The following is a 15,716-nucleotide window of genomic DNA, read 5'->3' as shown; positions in this document are numbered from 1 at the left end:
GTAAGTCATAGTGTCGCGGACAGCAAAAGAATAAAAAAGGGTTGTATCCAAGCCAAACTAGAAATGGGCTGATGAATGAATGCTTCCATTGAGTGAGCGTTTCGCGAAGCAATAAAACGCGATTTCCAAAACAATTCTCACAATGCACATATACTGATTGCTCGTTGTCTCCAAAATATCCAAGTAGTTTTTCAGTATCTCTTAGCAAAATAACATTTCCAACGCTTCCAAAAACAACGTCCGAACAACAACTGCAACAGAAAATCCGAATCGAATCGGGTTTGTAGTGGCAGCGCCGACAGGAACCGTTGCGGAACAAAATTTCACCTTCAGTTTTCCACCGAAGAATGCAACTCCAATCGCTGAAAAATACCTTCTTCACATCCGACTTGAAAAGCGCTGCACTTTGATGCCACTAAGTCATTCACTATATATCAGCCATCCTGCTAGTGACCAGTTGACAGCAGCAGCGACAGCTTTCCAAATGGCTATTTTCGAGTCGAGTTTTTAGTCGATATTTTTTCAAGATTAGAGGTGAACGAACTGAGAAAGTCTGAGAAAACCTCTATAATTTGAAATATCATCATTACACCAATAAATCCGAACACATTTCTAAACTCACAGAAGCTCTTCTCCAACAAAAAATTATGCGAATCAAATCGCTTTTGATTACTTTGGATATTGTTTTCGAATGCATCGAGATTTTCGAAATATCTCTTCAGGCGAAAGTTTCGGTGGTCCTGAAAAGAACCGATGGGTTCACGTGGTTTTACGAAACAGTCGAAGATGGATGCTTCATTATTCATTCTTGTTCTCGCGCGAACAATATACGAGATTTGTATTGCCGATACACGCAGTGTATTCAGTATGCATCGTGAATATTCATCTAGTGCTAAATACAGTGCTGCTCGAGGCGATATAATATTTGTTGTCTCACCACCGTTACCTATTTGATAACACATGCAATAAAGAATTCGTACGCATGATTCATTCATACTCAACCTTAATACTCAATCAAAGTACAGAAGCACTCTGCATCAGACAGCATGAAAATCGACGCGGTGCCTCCACCGAACAAAATTGCGCGAAAAAATGAGTAAAAAATCAGTTTTATTCGAAACTTCACTACAAACATGTTCAACATATATTGTAAAGCAATTACAAACAATGTAGAAATGTACTCTGCGGGCCTTGATTGAGGCAAAATTATAAATAACTCTTTGTTCAGGCAAGATTTGCAACAATTTCAAATAGTTCTTTCATTAGACGCAACAGATTTGATAGAAAACGTTAGAAACAATTTCACACACAACACTCAAATCGGCAATTTTTCTGAGACATACCACTCTACGACAAAATCAAGTACTTCGCGCAAATCACAATGCTCTGCCGTTCCCAATGAGTTCAAATTGATAAGTCCTCTTTTGAACTTATCCAAACATTCGTACGTCGCCTCTTGTGCTTCCTCCTGCAACATTCAGAAAATTGTTCTTGAAACTGACACGTTTTTCGATGGATATATCCAGATCGATACAATTGGTTGGCCTAGGACTCATTTACCAATTACTGGCGGTTCATCTAAGAAGAGCTCCAGGGCATTTACCTTTGCAGCAACTCTCTCTATGTTCATCCCATTTTCCTAAAGATAAAACAGAATGGAACACTTTTTCATGTACTGCACACAAGAAATATACAAAACATGTGAAATTACAATTGCACCTACTTTAGATCGAGAGGTGGTCGGTCAGAACAGTGCGATCCTAGTACAACTTGAAACGGTCATTTTTCAGGCTTTTTTTTCTTCCATCGGATCACATTGGAGTGCCAGTTGTCGATGGACAATGCGGGCCACGTTGTAGTGATGCTCGGTGTAGGCTGCTATGTTTCATCCGGGTTGACATCCGGCAAATCAACGTCTTGATGCGAAACGTACCGCCTGCAGTTTTTTGTCGGCATTAGCCTGTCCTGGATGGCTATCATGTCGGCTTTTACTACTGAAGAAAGTTAACCACGCGTTAGTCACAGATTAGATGCGGCTGAAGAAATTGTTTCTCAGCTCCGTCGGGGTGACGAATCCCGGTGAGTTGTCGGAATTCGAGATATTTATAAGATTCGCCACGGACCATATCTTTTATCAACTCGCCATCGTAGACCTCTTAGCCTTCGGATGTGATAAGTGGTCCTTTAATCAGATGAACACAGCAGCACTTGTCGAAACCGAATTCCATACAGATGTTCCTGCTTATGTCTTCGACAACTCGGCGACGTTGACGTGAATCAGCGTGGACCTTGATATCGTCCATGTAACGGGTGTGAAAGGGACGCTTTATTTGCAGTGGTCTAGGCTGCTACACATTTTCCCCATCACTGAGGTGCAGAGACATGCTGCAGGAATCTAACGACGGCGGGATTAATTTTATAGAGCTCAACTACTCGGACGAGAAACGAGTGAGGTGGAATCATAAGCCTTCCTATAGTCGATATAAGTCATTCTGAGGTTCCGTTCATTGTATATCGTTTGTTCGACAATGGTCTGGTCTTCGCAGCGATAAAGGCCTGGTCTTTGTAACGATGATCTGGCCATGCGTATTTTCTTGCCTCCGTTTTGTTTTTATGCGAGGTTTATATGTTGTTTGTAGTGTGTACTATGATGGGTTCAATGTGTTGCTGGCTTTCGGGAAGAGGAAGGTGACCTCAGGTTTGGCGAATTTATATGAGTTGTGTGGGTCACGCAGCACCTTGTTGAAGCACTCAGATATATTTGGATGTACTACGGTCAGCTAAGGCGCGGCCTGTTTGCAGCTTCATACAAAAATGTGGCTGCAGAACACGCATGCATTCGTGAAAAGTGACCAACTAGATAGAATTGTATTGGAGTGGTTAAATTGCTTCCCCTCGCTTCGTTCAAAATCGCCTGTTTATCCGCGAAAGCGAGTTCCATAGTAATTCTATGAACCTACCCTAAATTTGACAATGAGTGGTAGGTTTTTGTTCTTCTGTTTTGGTCATGACTTTCACATTATTTGACTACTGGTGTACACGACCTTACAGATGGATAGTTCAATGATTCCTGTATTGATAAAACATTGTTTTCATACTGAAATATCTGTGTTTCTGCGTTTGCACCTCATTTTTAGTCATTTGTTGTGTTATCCGCGATTTTCGTGATCCGCGGTGAGCTAGCCCGACTATTCCGCGGATAATCGGTGTTCTACTGTAGTTTGTTCCTTTTTGTCAGTAATCGTACAATCAATATCACCGCGGCCTTATCTATCGTCAGTGATGGCAGTATCTTTCGGACAACCAAATAGGACAATAATGGTTTAGTGGAGAAGGGAAAAATATTTCATTTATTATTTGATGTGTTCTAGACTAAAAAATCATTGATGTTTTCAAAATTCAGAATTAACTTCATTGTAAGGCCGAGGACAAAGTGAAGCGATGCAATGCGGGCGCAGGCTCGTTTGCGGGAAAGCTCTTTCATTCACGAATGCGAGAATCAAATGCAAACTAGAGATGGGCAAACCGTCCACGAACGGTACGAAAGAACTAGCTCGCAAAAAGAGTGAACGAACGGTTGTTTTTTTTCGAAGAACGGTAGTTCTTCCCACGAACTGATTGCGAGCCAACGTTTTGAGAACGAACTGATTCCGAAAGAACGGTTTGAGAGTGCACTGTTTGAGAGTGAACTGTTTGAGAGCGATCAGATTGAGAATGAACTGTTCGTGAACGAACTGATTCAGAACGAACTGTTTGCGAGTGAACTGTATGGAGAAGAACTGTTTGAGAACGAACTGATTGAGAGTGAACTGTTTGTGAACGAACTGTTTGCGAGTGAACTGCACGGGAAAGAACTGATTGAGAGTGAACTGTTTGGGAACGAACTGTTTGAGAACGAAGTGTTTGCGGGCGATCTGTTTGCGAACGAACTAGTGCAGATGAACTGATTTGCGCTGGAAGGAATGGATAAATATAACGAGAACGCTTGTAAGAAAAATAAAACGATGTTGTCATTTACGAGCAAAATGTATGTAACGCAAGGTTTATTTTGTTGATGTATATTTTTGGGTTAAACATGAAATTAGATTTTCGTAGCATAAAAGGCAAAGCTGTATATTTTCAATTTAATGTATTTTTTCAATTCCGCGTAACATTCATATAGTTCCTGATTATCAGAAAAAAATTAGGAGGAAGTTGGGGCGACTCATGAATATGGTAAACATAAAATCTTCTAGTGAGGGCAAGTTGAGAAAAAAGTTTTTTCGTTCCTTCAATCCATTGTTTGGCCTATTGCGTGTACGTGTTATCGTGATTGTTTGTATGATTGATTGTTAGTGAAAATTGGAAAGAATCGCAGCTAGATTTTTTCTCTGAATGAATAATTATGAAACATGATCTTACATGGAGTCTGTTTTGTCTTAACAGGAAAAATGAAAAATTGCACATCAAATTATTACATATATTATTGTCGGCCGATAAACATATTTTCATATACAGTTTGCGACTTTTAAAGCAGAAGCACGAAATTTGAAAAATACGTACGAATCAAAAAATCTCCCATCCAATCCAAAGATTTCAATGAATATATTGATGTTGGGTTCCAGCTAGTATTCTAGGTTTGTTTTTAATACCGCTGAACGGAAGAATGGTTCAAAAGAACAGATTTACTTAGATGAACGGTTAGTGATTGAACCGTTGATCAAACTGAACTGTTTTGCCTATCTCTAATGCAAACCGCCCGGGCCTGACATGAATGGAGTGTTTTGTCGCGAGTGAACGCAAGTGATGGTTGCTAGACGATTTTCATAAATTATTTCACAATCGAACTCATCGAACGAAAATAAAATTTGGGTTTTTACATTATTATTTTCGTTTTGTTCGATGGATTATAAAACTTTATTCTGAATTATAAAACGTTATTGCAATGAGTTCTGGTAAAGAAGATATTACATTAAGGGCTTTCCATTTACCATGTTCACATAAAAAAAAAGATCTTCAATATTGTTGACCGTAGCTTATCATTAAGCATTCAGGAAAAAACATGCACATGAGAATGAAACTTGCCGTGGATTGAGTCAATGAAAAAATAACACAGCACTTGAGAAAAAGTAACCAAGTAGCCACGGAGAAAAATGCTTTTTTGAGAAAAATATCGCAATTTATTACTAAATTAAATATCACACATTTTAATTGTTTACAAATGAAGACATGTTACCATATCTGGCACCCTTGTGCTGGGTTGTTTACATGCAGAATGAAGTGGGATGAAACATAAAAAAACGCGCAATCTAAAGTGATCAGTCAGTCTGCACGCGATGAGCTGCAATTAATCGCTCCACATCGCATCGAACCGCACCGCGTTTACTATGTCTTCGGCCTAAGCCACAAATATCGTAGGTACCCGCTCTAAATTATTTTCGAGTAGTTATCGACACCACGTCGACCGAGCGACGAAAAGTGCTACAAAAGTGATGGAATCCAACCCCACCTTGTCCCCCGCAGATAGCACTACCTAAAGTTTCAGCCATAATTACTGGAAGATAACTCTAACTGAGTGAAACGGCATCACTGGCGTTTGCTTTTTCTCTTTCACGCTGGACTGTCATTTGAATAAACAAATGAGAGCGGAGCGGACGGGAAATTATTAAAAGCAAGTAATTTTCACAATAAACAAGAGTATTCTGTCTTTAACGCCTTTTTGAATTTTAGCTGAATTCTAAACAACATTTGGTTATCCACTCGTGATTTGGTGTCTACGAAATAAAAGGAATAAGGAGACTTGATATTTTTCATGTAATGCTGCCAATGATTGCCGTAACGATACTGCTATTCCGGCTATGTCGCTGTGAAAATGTGCTGCTTTACACCTCGAGCGTCTTGTACGGAACTATGGATACATTCAGGATAAAGAATTAAAGGAAACTATATAATTCAAATAAGGTGGCTTTGAGTTGCGCGTCTTTAATCAGGTATGTATATTTAAGAATATGCTAATGATTGCATTGATAGCATGTTTTTTTCTAAAACAGATTGTCTCTAAGCAACAGTTACACATATTCTTCATATGTGAAAACAAAAAATAGGTTGAATCGGCAACAATCATAAAACAATGGTAACAGCAATCAAATATATTCAATGAAAGGATGGACTAACGTGTATTTTATTTCAGAATATACCGCATTGTTTCTGCCACTTCCTAACTTTCACATTTGAACTGCTTCGTCAGTTGCCGGTGTCACCAATTCAGCAAATGCATTACATGTAATATTTATTTACAAAATTTTTTAGAACCAATTTGTGAATACATTTATATTTCAGTGTGAATTTACCTCGTCTAAATCAGAAAAGCATTACACGAGTATTGGACTGGATGGAATCACTTGGAATAGAATTATGATGGCTCGAAATGTTTTATCAGTATACTGTAAATTCTCGAACCAATACAAACATGAGCTGAGAGGAAATTTACTAATGCTATAACATTTTATTGTATAGTCGTTGATTCTGTAGTATAGTTATGTATATCATAGTATAGTCATATTGCATAGTGATAGTATCAGTATAAATATGTACAAATAAAATTAAAAATAAAATGGTTCAATGTTTATTTACTTTGTTTTCTTATGTTTCACCTTTGTATACAATGTAACGGTACCGGTCGAGCAGTGTTGCAATAGGTCGACGTCGTGCCAGATTGGCACAGTGTTGGCACGTAATTAGATGTCAAATACAAAGGATAGATCGACAAAATTATTGCAAAGTGGCACGATATCGGCACCGTTGTCGACACCATTTTCTGGGACCGATTAGGCACAACAAAGTAGAGTGGGTAGCGACATTGTACTTTCAAAGATGCGAATCCGTTCCCTTCGCCCAAGTGGTGATTTCCATTGATGCGTTTCCCATAAAACGATATATTTTCAAACGTCAGATATGTGTCACGATAGTTTCTAGCAGTTATCGTTTTGATAAACTGTTTACTTTTTGGTTTCTGAGATTCCCGAACATCTTCAATCTCAGAATTTCCAAAAAATAATTGTTATAATTGCATTTAGCATAATTATTTTCGACACTGCTTTAGTATTCACTGTGATATTAACAAATTACACTGCATTAGACTTCGGTTTCCATTGGCAGAAAGGTGGAACTTGCACCTTATCCTGCCTAATTTCTGCATTAAGACTACACACTGTCCGGATAATTGAACAGGTAATTCAAATGTGAAGATTATGTGATATAGCTGATGTAGATCTGCTTCTGATTATCATCTGCAACTGGGTTATCCTTTGTTTTTCTTTCTGTCCCTTCAGAATGGACCAGCAACGGTTCCGAACAGGCGAGCGAATAAATAATATCTCAACGAATACTTTCCAAATCTGGGAAACGACAGTTCGTCTGGCACGAATTCGTACACTAATGGATCACCTTTGCGCTGCCAATGATGAGAATGATGAACTAATTTATTGCCTACGGGAACCAAATGAACCTGTTGATGACACACAGGAAAATGGCAGCAATGGTATGTTCTGCGGTAAACACCGTTTCGGAACGGCCTTCAATGAAAAGAAAAACGTTTTTTTCAGATACGGATCCTGACGAGGAAGACGGTTCGATAAATTCAATCATCAAGGATATCCGCTCGAGACCAAGAACCCGGGGAGCGGTGAAAATGATATTCTACAATCGATTGGCGATAATTTCAGAAAAGCTGACCCAGGATATAAAATTCCGATCAGAAAACGCCGAGTTCTTCGATGATCTGGAATTGGTGTTAAGTCGAATGAGTGATGAGGCGGCTGAAATTACTAAGCGAGAGATAATGAAATATCTGGCGGAAGCGAAGGAAAGACTAGCAAAAAAGGACCGGGAACGACAACTGCAGCAACAGCAAAGTGTAGGGTCTTCTAACGCCAGTCTAGCAGGTTCCAGCAGTTCGACATTTTGAAATAAGGTGTTAACTTTCCGGACAGAAATATTCTAATCAAAATTCCTCCAACCGTGTACTCTATACTTCGAACGGAGAGTATAATTCAAGGTGAATGAAGCCTGTTTAGCGCAAAGAAAATTTCGAGGAGAACGAATGATCTACTCCACTCTAAATGTAATTCGTTTTACCATTTATCTTAACTTCTTTATTGTCAGTTTTTACGCCTTTTTTTAACTATATATTTTCTCAGACTTGTTTATTTATGATTGTTTGAAGACTTGTCCCATTACAAATGATTAATAGAATTCTCGAAGATGCATTTCAAAATGATGACATGTCCTTTAGTTAAAGTATAGGCATTATGGCAAGTTGGGAATGTTTTGGCTCGTTAAAGTTTTCAGGCATGAACAGCGATTATAAAATGACACAAACATGTACGTTAATAAAATAAAGTGATTATGAACGTGATGAAAAGACTCGTTAGGTTTTCGTAAAAAGTACACGAACCGCAAACCCTTTGATGCGATGATTTTATCCTACCTATTATCAGATATTGTTCCGACTGTAAAAATTTCTTTCCGATTGTAAAAAAATTACCGGTAGAAATATGGATTTGCACATGGTACACTTGGTACGGAGTCGGAGTTTGTTGGAATCTGTCTGAGACTTTATGGATTTGTGAACTTTATAGTAGTCACGACTTCCGTTGACTTTTTTATTTATTTATATTGCCTCAACGTCTTTACAACACGGCCTGATTTGCAATTTTTCTCCAATTAACTCGGTTCATGCTATCTCTCCTTCAATTCGCCGGGCACCCCGTATTTACCATGTCGTGCTCTACTTAGTCTAACCACCTTGCTCGTTGTGCTCCTCGTCGTCTCGTACCAGCAGAATTCCCGATGAACACCATTTTTGCAGGATAGTTGTTCGACATTCTTGCAACAGGTCCTGCCCAGCCTATCCTTCCATCTTCGATTGCTTTCTAGACACTGGGTTCGCCGGTCAGTTGCGTGAACTCGTGGTTCATCCTTCGCCTCCACACGCCATCCTCCTGTACACCACCGAGGATGATTTTTAACACTCTGAAGGAACATGCGACATATCGAGCAGTGTGTAATGTCACTTTGACTCACCCCTTGTAGAATACACAGTCACCTTGACACACCTCTTGTAGAATACAATGAATAAATTCTTTCTTTCTGGTTACAACCGTCACACAAAGTAGTTCGGTCTTTGACTCACTTCCATATTCCAATAGGTTATGGGCCCAGTGATTTAGCCATTTTGTTTTTTCTTCGGAGTTAGTTTTTTCAAAAATGTCTACATCAGGAAGTTCCCATCAAAATGGTGATGGAGGTGAATCAGATTGTTCAACGTGGTCACACAGTTACGTTCAACATCGATGGCGTCACAGTGAAAAATCCTGAGGAACAGGTCATCGCCACAGGGAGTCGAGTGAATGGTCTATTCAAGTTGAACCAATTATCGTCTTCTAGAAAAGCATTGGCTTGCTCGTCGGTGGCCACCGACGGTGTGGCACAGAAGGATGGGCCATATCAATTTCAACAGTCTGCAGCGTATGAGGAGAGGTCTAGTCTCAGGCATAGATTTTAGCGATGTAGTCGAGAAGGGTGAGAATTGTAGGATTTGTGCGCTTGGTAAGCTAACTCGTTTGCCTTTCAACAATGTTGGCTCCGTTGAGCAACGGAGCTTTTGGAACTGGTACATTCCGACATGTGCGGACCAATGGAGGCGGATTCGTTGGGTGGAAGTCGGTAGTATCTTACATTCATCGATGACAGGTCGCGGAGAATCAGCGTTTATTTTTTGATCGAGAAATCAGCGGAAAGCGTGTTTAAAGCCTTTGAATATTTCCGGCGCTCAGCTGAGAGGCAGACTGGTAAGAAATTAAAAGTGCTACGTACCGATAATGGAAAGGAGTTTTTTAATAAACTCCTGGGTGATCATCTGAAACGTCTTGGCATCCGTCATCAAACTTCGGTGGATTATACGCCAGAACAAAATGGTCTGGCGGAGCGTGCCAACCGGACCATAGTAGAACGTGCACGGTGCATGTTGTTCGATGCAAAGTTGCCAAAAAGTTTTTGGGCGGAGGCAGCAGCAACAGTGGTTTATTTGGTAAATCGTTCTCCGACGAAGGGCCACGGACAGACACCGGAAGAGATCTGGAGCGGAAAGAAGCCAAGTCTGGCACACGTCCGTGTTTTCGGGTCGCCTGTGATGGCACACATACCAAAACCGAAACGTAAGAAGTGGGATGCAAAGGCTCACGAATGCATTCTTACTGGTTTTGAAGAAGACGCTAAAGCTTATCGTCTGTGGGATCCGTTAGCGAAGCAAATAATCAAGCGACGTGATGTGAGTTTCATCCATGAAGGAGGAGCAGTGGAACTTTTTTGTAATACCAAGAAACCAGTGGCACGTTCATTCAGCTGGACCTTGATGGTGAATTACCGTGGAAGCCGATTTCCTGCGAAAGGGCACCCACCGCGCAAGGTGGCATCGATAATTCTGAAGTCGTACTTAGTGACGAAGACAAATCTGACAGCGTATACGGTGATACCGTGGATCCGGATTATGATGACAATGCGTTGAGGCGAAGCGGCAGGGAGCGTTTCCTCACAGACAAGTTAAAAGATTTATTTTTTATGAGCACTGGATTGCCTTCCGATCGATTTTCAGATGGAGCTGACAACAACGTGGCATCGTCCGCCACTGAAGATCCTGAAGCTGAAACAAGTGGCTTGCAGCAGGGACTTGTGATCACCAATCGTTCGAAGCATACTGGTGATCCACGAACTCCATACGAGGCAATCAACAGTCAACACGGCGATCAGTGGAAAGCTGCAATGGACGAGGAGTTTAATTGGAAACGATACTTGGGAACTGGTCGAGCTGCCGCCGAACCGGAAAGCCATTGGATGTAAGTGGCTATTCAACACGAAGGAGGACGCGAAGGGTAACGTTGTGCGCCATAAAGCGAGGCTAGTGGCGCAAGGATTTACGCAAAAGTTTGGGGTAGACTTCGACGAAGTTTTCGCTCCCGTCGCCAAACAAGTCACTCTACGTTCTTCCTGACCATCGCAAGCCGGTTTCGGATGTTAGTTAAACACGTGGATGTGAAGAAAGTTGGAAAGTTGGAAGAGCCCATCTACATGAAGCAGCCTGAAGGTTACACCACTGGGAACTCAGACACGGTATGCTTGCTGAAAAAGAGTTTATACGGTTTAAAGCAATCCGCTCGAGTATGGAATCAACGAATCGACGATGTATTCCGAAGAATGGGATTCGTGGCTTCGATTGCGGACTCGTGTCTGTACGTTCGACGAAGGACATCAGCCACGTGTGTTTTACTCTACGTCGACGACATGCTCATCGTCACTGAAACTGCAGACGAATTTGCGGCAATTTTCCGTCAGCTGCAAAAGAATTTCGAAGTTGCCAATCTGGGTGATGTTAAGCATTTCCTTGGAATTGAAATCGAGCGTGATTCAGGTGGATTTCAGTTAAACCAACAAAGCTACATTTTAAAGCTTGCTGAAAGGCATGATTTATAAAATGCCAAACAGTCCAAAATTCCTTTGGACCCAGCCTACCTACAACAGAAGGAGGAGGAGAATCGACTGCCCAGTAACACCCAGTATCTCAGTCTGATAGGTGGTCTACTGTATGTGGCTGTTCATTCGCGCCCAGACATCGCAGTTAGCACTTCAATTTTGGCACAGAAGTCAAGTTATCCCACACAGTTGGATCAGGAAGCGAAAAGGGTACTGAGGTATTTGAAGGCTACATGTGACCACAAATTGCATCTTGGGTCGCAAAGCACAGGATTGGAACTGTTCGCGGATGCTGACTGGGCGGGTAACTATCGTGATCGAAAGTCAAACACAGGATTCCTGATTCGTTTTGGTGGTGGCGTCACAAGCTGGGCATCCAGGAAGCAAAGCTGCGTCGCTTTATCTTTCACTGAGGCGGAATTCGTGTCGTTGGCAGAAGCATGCCAAGAGCTGACTTGGGTGAAGAAGCTGTTAACTGATTTCGGTGTGGATGTCTCGGAGCCGGTACCAACCTTTGAAGACAACCAGAGTTGCATCAAGCTCATCAACAGTGATAGGATCGAAAAGCGCTCGAAGCATATTGAGACCAAATATTTCTATGTTAGGGATCTCCAGGAGAAGAAACAAATTTTGTTAAAATACTGTCCAACCGAAGAAATGCTCGCGTGGAGCCGATCAGGCGTAGTGGTAACATCCATGCCTCTCACGCTAAAGGTCACGAGTTCAATTCTCACTCCCGACATTCTTCCAAAAATGGAAGTAAAAGTGACGAACCAGCCAAATGAGTTGAAAGTCACTATAATACAGACAAAAAAAAAAAAAAAAAAGAAATGCTCGCAGCCATTCTAACGAAACCATTACAGCAATGTAGAATTAGAATTCTGAGAGAACAATTAGGGTTACTGCCGAATAAGGTCGAGCAGGAGTGAAGGGACATGCGACATATCGAGCAGTGTGTAATGTCACTTTTACTCACCCCTTGTAGAATACACAGTCACCTTGACACACCTCTTGTAGAATACAATGAATAAATTCTTTCTTTCTGGTTACAACCGTCACACGAAGTAGTTCGGTCTTTGGCTCACTCCCATATTCCAAAACACTCGTTGTTCAAAGACTCCGAGTGCTCGCAGGTCCTCTTCGAGTATTGTCCATGTTTCGTGCCCGTAGAGGACAACCGGTCTTATGAGCGTTTTGTATAGAGAACATTCCGCACGACTGCTGTCTGTTTGACCTTAAGTGTTTGTGGAGACCATAGTAGGTACGACTCCCATTGATGATGCGTCTCCGGATTTCGCGGCTGGTTTCATTGTCAGACGTTACCATTGAGCCAAGGTAGACAAATTGATCCACTACCTCAAACTCATCGCCGGCGATCGTTACGCTACTACCTAATCGGGTCCTGTCGTGTTCGGATCCGGAAGCCAGCATGTATTTGGTTTTAGACGCACTGATTTTCAGTCCAATTCTATCTGCTTCGTGCTTAAGTCTGGTGTAATGTTCAGCTACCGTCTCAAATGTTTTGCCGACACTGTCTGCGTCATCAGCGAAACAGATGAATTGACTGGATCTATTGAAAATCGTACCACGCAGGTTAAACGCCGCTCGTCTCATAACACCCTCTAGCGCAATGTTGAACAGTAGGTAAGAGAGACCATCACCTTGTCGAAGCTCCCGCGAGACTCGAATGAATCAGTTGACTATGCGTATTCGAATTTCACGGCTATTGTTGCCGTAAGTTTTTATCAATGAGCCAAGGTAGATACACACGTCGACAGCCTCGAGCTCGTTGCTGTCCATTACAACATTATTACCAAGAAGGATTCTGTAAGGATCAGCCCCTTCTGCTAACATGTATTTTGTCTTATACCAGGGACAGACATACAGCTGTACTAGCGTTGTACGTGTACAGCGTTGTACAGGTACCATCGAAGCATGACAGACATACTTTGGCTGTACATTGCACCGCATGTCAAACTGACAATCAAAAATTCGATCAATTTTCACCACATGCTTCGATGAAAAAGTTTGTTATTTAGCGTCTGAACCATCAAACACAACAAACAAGTTTCCAATCTGAGTTATTAACTCAAGAGAAAGTCAATGAAAAGAATATTTACCAAGTGTTTTGATTCAGTTTGTTCATGCCACCCACCACTAACCGTTTGTGGCGCTGCGCACAGTACAACTGTAGTCATGTACAACGGTGAAACAGGTCGGTACAGATACAGCGATTGTACCGAGATGCTTGCATGGTTCTAGCGCTGTACATGGTGACAGACATACATTTTTCGAAGTACAGCGCAAGTACAGCTGTATGTCTGTCATAAGTATTAGACGCTCAATTAGCCCAACTAGTCATACTGCGTGTTTCAGCCGCATGTGTTCTTCCGATAGCGTCCACGCCACCGAAGAAGCAAATAAACTGACTGGACTTGTTCGAATCCAGCATGCTGAAGCCCACTCTCCGCACAACACTTTTCAGCACCAGTTTAAAGAGCAGACAGGAGAGCCCGTCGTCTTGTCGAAGTCCCCTGTGTATTTGGTGCTTTGACAATTCATGAATATATTCATATTAGATCGCAATTCAATTTCAACATAATCGCTATTATAGCCGGTCAAAGTTGCATATTCATCCAAACAAATTCGGTAAGCATTTGCCATGTATGTATATGGCCTTCACTTTTGCATGCATAAGCCAGTTAGGCGCATTATATGCCAACCAAATTTTAGGGCATATGATGTTATATATACGTTTGTTATGCGATTTAATGTTTGCTGGGAAGCTTCGGTTTTCATTCCGTCCGTCGACTATGTCGAACACGCGATAACGTGTGAGCGATTGCAAACCATTTAGGCAACGGAATATATAATTGAACAAAGCTTGAACAATCTCCACATGCTGGAATAATGAAGAAGTTCTCTTTTCGTTGAAATTTCTGCCCGTAAAGTAAAGTTTTACGTAAAGTATCGAAATTCACGCATTTGATAGTCCGTTTAGACTCATTTATATCATTTGTTCTCCTCGAAGTTTTAAAATTTTATATAAGAATGGTATTCAGGTAGCAACGTGAACAAATGCATCCTGGCAAACGTGTAAACTTCCATTACCTCAGGTGACATGGTATTTCTTGTCATGACGATCATAGTGCGCTGACTTGCGATATGCTTTGATGGACAAAACACTCTGACAAACTATTTAGCATCAAAGAGTGAGGAATTTGTTTTGTCAGTTTATATTTTGTTGCACGTCGTTTGGTGGTAATGTTGCAATGGTCGTCATAATAGCCCAAATATATGCAGTGACTGTGACAAATTGCAGTTCTGGTTTAAGCTCTTCAAATCACTCATATTGCTTGTAAGCTGCATCTAATATTCGTACGATCACTCCTCATAAGTTCTTGATAGGGTTTTGATCTGGTTACCAAGCTGAACAGCCCAGAATCTGAAGCCCTTATTTATTAAACCCTGCCATGACTTTCCGGATTTTATGAATTGATGCCAAATTACCCAATTATCACGGTGTTTTAGATGCAAAAACAAAAGTAAATGATTTTGAAGTACTTTATTGAACTTCTGACTGTTCATTCGTGTTGATGGTAAGCTACCTAAACCAGGACTTTTTGAGAACATTTCACGTACTCTCGTAATCACTCGTACACACAGCTCATCGCGCGAATGTCAAAAAATTAACCTTGATTGAATATTCTGCTACGCTTGATTTGATTATCAATTCAACAGGTGCATTTCACAGACAGATGAGAAACACGAGGATCGGACGATGTTCGAAAATTCGAATGGACAGGTTTGTTTCGCACAAAACCAAGAATGAGAATGAGGCATACTTCCGAACGTTTTGCTTGTGTTCGAATACAAGGATGAGGGTGCATATCTATTAAGGCGTTACTAAAGTTTTCTCCCATCTGTGTTTGAGCTTCGAGCCGAATCCGTTATTTTATTCAACCTTTCGATTGACCTTACAGGCCTATTGCCGCTCGTAAGTCCGGATGAATAGGCAACGTTTGAGTGAATAGGCTCACGCTTTCTACAACTGCTAAAGGCAACCCCAATAACAAGGTGTTGCCATCCGTACCGATGCATGACAGAAAGCTGGTGCACTTGGTGCGAAGAGCACAAAATTCATAAGCAGGACAGCGCCAAATGTACCCGGCGCAGAACTCAGATACTAAACATTTCTTCTCACTTGT

General features: G+C 41.3%; 2 protein-coding genes across 2 annotated transcripts; both read left to right on the top strand.

Annotated features, from left to right (window-relative positions):
• Positions 1–6,940: 6,940 nt before the first annotated feature.
• Positions 6,941–8,232, top strand: LOC129776692 (uncharacterized). Its single transcript, XM_055782485.1, has 3 exons — positions 6,941–7,209; positions 7,311–7,519; positions 7,584–8,232. Exons 2-3 carry the CDS (start codon positions 7,312–7,314, stop codon positions 7,943–7,945), a joined length of 570 nt encoding a protein of 189 aa, XP_055638460.1. The 5' UTR covers positions 6,941–7,209; position 7,311; the 3' UTR covers positions 7,946–8,232.
• Positions 8,233–9,274: 1,042 nt separating this feature from the next.
• Positions 9,275–15,509, top strand: LOC129773324 (uncharacterized). The gene is made up of 6 exons (XM_055776925.1): positions 9,275–9,507; positions 9,733–10,309; positions 10,384–10,874; positions 11,040–11,446; positions 11,543–12,195; positions 15,492–15,509. Exons 1-6 carry the CDS (start codon positions 9,275–9,277, stop codon positions 15,507–15,509), a joined length of 2,379 nt encoding a protein of 792 aa, XP_055632900.1.
• The last annotated feature ends 207 nt before the right edge of the window (positions 15,510–15,716 follow it).

This window comes from Toxorhynchites rutilus, chromosome 3 (assembly GCF_029784135.1).
Source record: "Toxorhynchites rutilus septentrionalis strain SRP chromosome 3, ASM2978413v1, whole genome shotgun sequence".
NCBI lineage: Eukaryota > Metazoa > Arthropoda > Insecta > Diptera > Culicidae > Toxorhynchites > Toxorhynchites rutilus.
Note: the sequence above shows the minus strand (reverse complement) of the source record. Positions and strands in the feature narration are given on the sequence as shown.